Source organism: Oncorhynchus clarkii, chromosome 13 (genome assembly GCF_045791955.1).
Source record: "Oncorhynchus clarkii lewisi isolate Uvic-CL-2024 chromosome 13, UVic_Ocla_1.0, whole genome shotgun sequence".
Taxonomy (NCBI): domain Eukaryota; kingdom Metazoa; phylum Chordata; class Actinopteri; order Salmoniformes; family Salmonidae; genus Oncorhynchus; species Oncorhynchus clarkii.
The window spans coordinates 11,199,468-11,205,467 of record NC_092159.1 but is presented as its reverse complement, the minus strand read 5'-3'; the positions used below and the strand labels follow the sequence as shown (position 1 = coordinate 11,205,467).

The window sequence follows — 6,000 nt, the reverse complement described above, 5'->3', positions numbered from 1 at the left end:
CTTTTCTCTGACTCCCCCTCCCCATCTTTTCTCTGACTCCCCCTCCCCATCTTCTCTCTGACTCCCCCTCCCCATCTTCTCTCTGACTCCCCCCTCCCCCTCTTCTCTCTGACTCCCCCCTCCCCCTCTTCTCTCTGACTCCCCCCTCCCCCTCTTCTCTCTGACTCCCCCTCCCCCTCCCCATCTTTTCTCTGACTCCCCCTCCCCATCTTCTCTCTGACTCCCCCCTCACCATCTTCTCTCTGACTCCCCCCTCACCCTCCCCATCTTCTCTCTGACTCTCCCCTCCTCATCTTCTCTCTGACTCTCCCCTCCTCCCCCTCCCCATCTTCTCTCTGACTCCCCCCTCCTTATCTTCTCTCTGACTCTCCTCTCCTCCCCCCCACCCTCCCTATCTTCTCTCTGACTTCCTTTCCACCAACACTCTCTCCCTCCTCCCCCTTCACCTCCCCCTCTTGTCTTTGACTTCCTCTGTACCTGTGGCTGGGTGTGTACATCCTGTCCTACTTAAACACTGGACCAAATCAACCCCTAGGCTACATTCTAACTGGCACCCTTATTCCCTATATAGTGCACTATATACCCTAGAGGCCCTGGTTAAAAGTAGTACACAATATAAGGAATAGGGTGCCATTAGGAATACACCCCAAAGCCCCTCCACAATGAGGACAACGGTCTCCAGTTCAACTCTACTGGGAGCCCACAAGGTGTGCAGGGTTTTGCTCCATTTCTATTTGAACATCCTGTCCTAGTAAACCCAGGCCCAGATCAGCTCCTAGCCCTCTACATAATAAAGCCCTAATCAACCCATAGCCCACTCTATAATAAAGCCCTAATCAACCCATAGCCCCCTCTATAATAAAGCCCTAATCAACCCATAGCCCCCTCTATAATAAAGCCCTAATCAACCCATAGCCCACTCTATAATAAAGCCCTAATCAACCCATAGCCCCCTCTATAATAAAGCCCTAATCAACCCATAGCCCCCTCTATAATAAAGCCCTAATCAACCCATAGCCCCCGCTATAATAAAGCCCTAATCAATCCATAGCCCCTCTATAATAAAGCCCTAATCAATCCATAGCCCCCTCTATAATAAAGCCCTAATCAACCCATAGCCCCCTCTATAATAAAGCCCTAATCAACCCCTAGTCCCCTCCGTAATTAATCCCTAATCAAACCCTAGCCCCCTCCGTAATGAGGCCCTATTCGTCCCTTAGCCCCCTATATAATGAAGCCCTAATCAACTCCTAGCCTCCCCCACAACGAGGCTCTAATCAGCCCTTAGCCCCCTCCATGATAAGGCCCGCATCATCCCTCATCAACCTCCGTAATGAGGCCCTAATCAACCCCTAGCCCCCTCCACCATGAGGACAGTGGTCTTCAATCTTGATCCTAGAAATCTAAACGGTGTGCAGGGTTTTGGTGCAGCCCAACACTAACACAGAACAAAAAGGCTGGCATATACTACAGGAGTATATCAAATATAGAATATATATTATAGAGAAAGATATGCACAAAGCTTGAAAAAGTGATTAAAAGCCTTGGGTTCTCTGGGACCAGGGTGGAAGAATACTGTGGTAGCACATAGCCTGGACGTCTCAATGGGCCCCAAAGGATTGGAGAGGCGTATGCAATATTGTAACAACTCCGCTCTCTGTGTAATCATCAGTACCATGATTTTACATGTTTTATATTTAAACCTTTAACTAGGCAAGTCAGTTAAGAACAAATGATTATTTACAATGAAGGCCTACCAAAAGGCCTTTTATTGGGACAGGGGCTGGGGTTAAAAATATAGGACAAAACACACATCACAACAAGAGAGACAACACAACACTACATAAAGTGAGACCTAAGACAACATAGCATGGCAGCAACACAATGATCTTTATCTCAACCGTGTAATACTGTGTCTTCCAAATGATCACACTCAAACACACACACACAGGCAGAGTAACTTTGCTTGAACAATAAATGTAATCCATAACCACCTGAATACATCATAGATGTAGGATCTTAATTTGAGACAGTTTGCTATAGCAGCAACCAGAAATGTGAATTATAATGGACATTTTTTGTAGGGGTTGATACAATTTTTGTTAAGGCAAATCAAGTCTGATGAAGAGGAAATTACAAACTTTAGAAGCCTTATTCAACCTTAATTACACGACAAGTTTGCATTTTCTACTGTGCAGGAAAATTCTAAGCATTAAAAGATTCATCTAATTAAGATCCTACATCTGTATATGAATATTCAAAGAGACTCTAACCTTACTGTATAGTGGACCTTCTTGTAGTCTCAGAAACACCGGCTTGTCAATGCTCTACGGTTGAGTTACGTTTCACTCTGAACTGAAGGACAAGTGCTTAATGATGAATTTCTCGTCTCTCTGTCACCGGATGATTCAAACCCTTTAATGAGGAGAAAAACATCTGACTGCCTTCTCTGAAAAGTAAATGTCTGAACAGAAAAGGAATTTCTGTGGTTTGTTAGTTTCAACTGAAACCACACACACGTCATCAACGCTGTGATCTTGCTTCCCTTTATCAGAAGTGGGGGTGGAGAATTTTTTTGTAAAAATAAGTTCTTTCGGTCTCTGTTCTTATTTCTTTTTTCTAAAGCATCAGATATTACTTCTGCTATTGTGAAATTTTAAGAAGTGTAAAATTATTATTTTTTATTATTCCTCTGAAAATAACAGGTGCAAAAGCTTTGAAAATATCTTGATGTGAGTTAGGTAATGAAAGAGAGTATGTAAAATCAGTGACGTTACAATATTGATATAACTACAGAATGTCTTAAGGTTTGTGTAGGCGTGTGGGGTTCAGCCCCATCCATCTGTGAGGACCAGACCCACACACTGTTTAGCAGAGGTACTGGATTGTCCAGTGGGGCCACCCACTTCCCCTCGTGTTGAGGAAATCAGTGATGTCATTGTCTGGTGTGAATGATAAGGCTAATGAAAGACTGACTAACTGACGTGAATTCAAACGCCAACTGACCTTCTATGACATGTGATCGTCACCAACCCCCTCTAGTCCAAACAGTAGGATACAGTTACCCCCAGACACTGATCTAAGGCTAGTTCTACATTGCTCCTTAAGAATTGAGAGTACGCTGATCCTAGATCTGTGGCTACGGGGTGGGGGTAAGGCAGGTTCTAACTATTGTCCAATAATCATCCAACCACAGCGAGCTTCCTCTCCCTCCCCATCCAAATCACACATTCCTCTTCCTCCCTCATTCAAACACAGGGGAGTGTTTCCCAAACCCCACAGAGATCACATGCTCGGGCACGGCGCGGGTGTACCACTCGGACCACGCCCCGTCGTACACAGACACCCCAGGGTGCCCGCACTCGTGGGCGGCGAGGGCCACGTGGCAGGCAGTCACACCCGACCCACAGGACACGCAGAGCGGGTGGGAGAGGTCGACACCAGCCAGGGTGAACATGGTCTGGAGGTCTTCACGGGGATGGAGGTGACCGGACGGAGAGAGGAAGGAGGAGAAGGGCATGCTGATGGAGCCAGGGATGTGGCCTGGCTCAGTATCTGAAAGAGAGGAGGAAGAGAGTGAGTGGATGACAAAAATGACAAACAGAGGGAAAGGGTTAGCGCTGCTGGGTGAATTTCCAGTCTAAAAATGCTCCCTCTTCCTGTGTCGTTTCCATGCCAATAGAGAATACTCAAGAGGTCAAAGTCCCCAGCCGGAGAGACACTTATAGGCAGATGAACACTGAAATGTGTGAAAGAGCACGTACATAATGTGTGTGTGTAGGACAACTTCAGAATAAATAAAGTACAGCCACATAAGCCCTAATCGCCATAGAGGTCATTTAGAACACTTAGAACGAATAGAGCGTGACAACAAGGTAGATTAGAACACCTGGAACGGCTAGAGTGTCACAACAAGGGGTATGCTCTAAACTGGTACAATACCAATCAAGTGCAACAGTCAAATCTACAGAAATGTATTCAGACTACTATATGCTGCGTTTCCACTTTGTTCACTAATTGTGCTGACAGATGTTCTGATTTATGACCCAACCTCCATGTTTGCTTATCAGCTTGTGCAAACAAAAGAGGCTTGTGTCTGCAAACGCCTTGCTTCCTCTGTCCTCGTCGCCTCAATTCCACTCAAAGCTTATCGGAGGAAAAGGGCCGAAGGAAGGACCTTGGATCCTCTCCTCCAATGAGCTTTGGAGAGGAATTGAGGAAACAAGGACAGGGGAAGAAAGGATTTGACAGGCAGTAAGTAACATTTCAGACCAAGTGTGCATCCAAATATCACACTCCATTTCCTACATAGGGTTCTGGTCCAAAGTAGTGCACTATGGGCCCTGGTCAAAAGTAGTGAACCATAGGATGCAGCCAGTGTACGAGGAGGAAGTCACACGTTCAGCAGCTCTGTGCCTCAAGGCCAGACGAAGTCCACATCCCATAGATAACACACCTATTATCTTTCTCAACATGACAGCTGAGAGAAACTGGATCAACTAACATGAGCAATCTGTCAGTCTATTGTGTTGTTGATCATGGGTCAAAGCTCACTGGAGGAAGAGATCCGAGAGGATTGAAGGAGAGGAGTGGGCTTCTCAGTTGTCAGTAGTTGGTCTAGGCCTATTGATTATAGGTCAAAGGGAGTTGTTTATGTTTACCCCCAAAGGGAGTTGTTGTTTATGTTTACCCCCCCCCCCCCCCCCAGTTGGAACCCTGTTGACCGATCAGCAGCATTGATCAAATGCTAAATGAGCTACTAATAAGGTGACATGAGCACACCTCCATACTTTAAGTTATAAACCCATTGTAGGCTACACCTTTCTTGTGTCTCTTTTTTTTGTGCATTTTCTTAATTTTAACTCTGCATTGTTGTGAAAGGGTAAGTAAGAGACGTATTTACAGTGTGTGAGATACACACACTGAAAGTGCATTGATGTTGTGTGTGTGTGTGTGTGTGGCTCACTGTCTCTGGGTTCTGGATCCACCCCTCTGAATCTCCCCCCTGGTCTGGCATCGACCACCTGAAATTCTTTACTATCCAGGTTATCCAGGATGTCCTCGTACGTCTTCACCCAGGATCGGTTCAAAGAGGCCCTAAATTCGGTCTGCTCGGGTCGGGAGTACCGGTCACTCACTGGAAGTCCCTCGTTCGCCCAGTTTTTGAGTCCTCCATTCAGAACCGAGACAGAACTGTGGCCGAAAACTCGGAACATCCACCAAACTCGAGGCGCAGAGAACGCGCCGAAGTTGCTAGCATCGTAGACCACGACGTGCGTATCGTTTCCAATTCCCAAATTTCCAACATAATCTGCAAAAATGCGCTCAGATGGCAGCATATGATCAAGCGGAGATGTTTTGTCGCAGCACTGGTCTATGTCAAAGAAGGCTGCACCCGGGATATGCCTCTGTTTGAATTCGCTCTTGGCGTTGCGCCTGAGTTTGGGTAAGTACCAAGACGTGTCCAAGACGCGGAGTTTTGGTCCGAACCGTTGGTCTTTGACGGCATCGAGAAGCCACTTGGATGCGACGATAGCCCTCGCTTGGAGCGCCATGGTTGAACGTGTAATTCCCCACGTTTGCAAATGTGATACAGGTAAAACGAGAGACGGGTTTTATGGAGAAAGAGAGCTGTCCCAGAAGAAATAACACGCCCCCGTTGCACAGCCTGTAGTTACAGTTGAAAGTGAATGGGGGCGTTACCATATGGCCAACAGACATTCATCAAAATTAACAGTAAGGCAACTTTATATAAGTTGGAAACTCGGTATTTCCGTCATGTTTTTTATTTTATTCATATGGAATTGTGCGTAATTTGTAACATTTTATTTACAAAAACATATATAGACAAAAACATATAACAACTTAACATTTACAAACATTTCCAAAAACATTAATGGCATATTTTCCCACCGTACCCACAACAATTCAAATATGATCAGATCATGAACTTTATAAAGCATGTATTTAAATCATGTCTAAATAATAATAAGGCTAAAT

General features: G+C 45.5%; 1 protein-coding gene across 1 annotated transcript; it reads right to left on the bottom strand.

Moving 5' to 3' along the window:
• Positions 1–2,283: 2,283 nt before the first annotated feature.
• LOC139424401 (3-mercaptopyruvate sulfurtransferase-like) lies at positions 2,284–5,657 on the bottom strand. The gene is made up of 2 exons (XM_071176175.1): positions 4,967–5,657; positions 2,284–3,555 (listed from the first exon to the last, which is right to left on the bottom strand). The coding sequence occupies exons 1-2, from the start codon at positions 5,553–5,555 to the stop codon at positions 3,245–3,247; spliced, it is 900 nt and encodes a 299-aa protein (XP_071032276.1). The 5' UTR covers positions 5,556–5,657; the 3' UTR covers positions 2,284–3,244.
• Between the last annotated feature and the right edge of the window lie 343 nt (positions 5,658–6,000).

What these genes read in the sequence shown, in the direction of transcription:
- LOC139424401 (XM_071176175.1), bottom strand. Translation starts at nt 5,555, where the DNA reads ATGGCGCTCCAAGCGAGGGCTATCGTCGCATCCAAGTGGCTTCTCGAT. An exon ending in GGATCCAGAACCCAGAGACA is followed by an intron (nt 3,556 to 4,966) that starts GTGAGCCACACA and finishes CCTCTCTTTCAG; the next exon opens with ATACTGAGCCAGGCCACATC.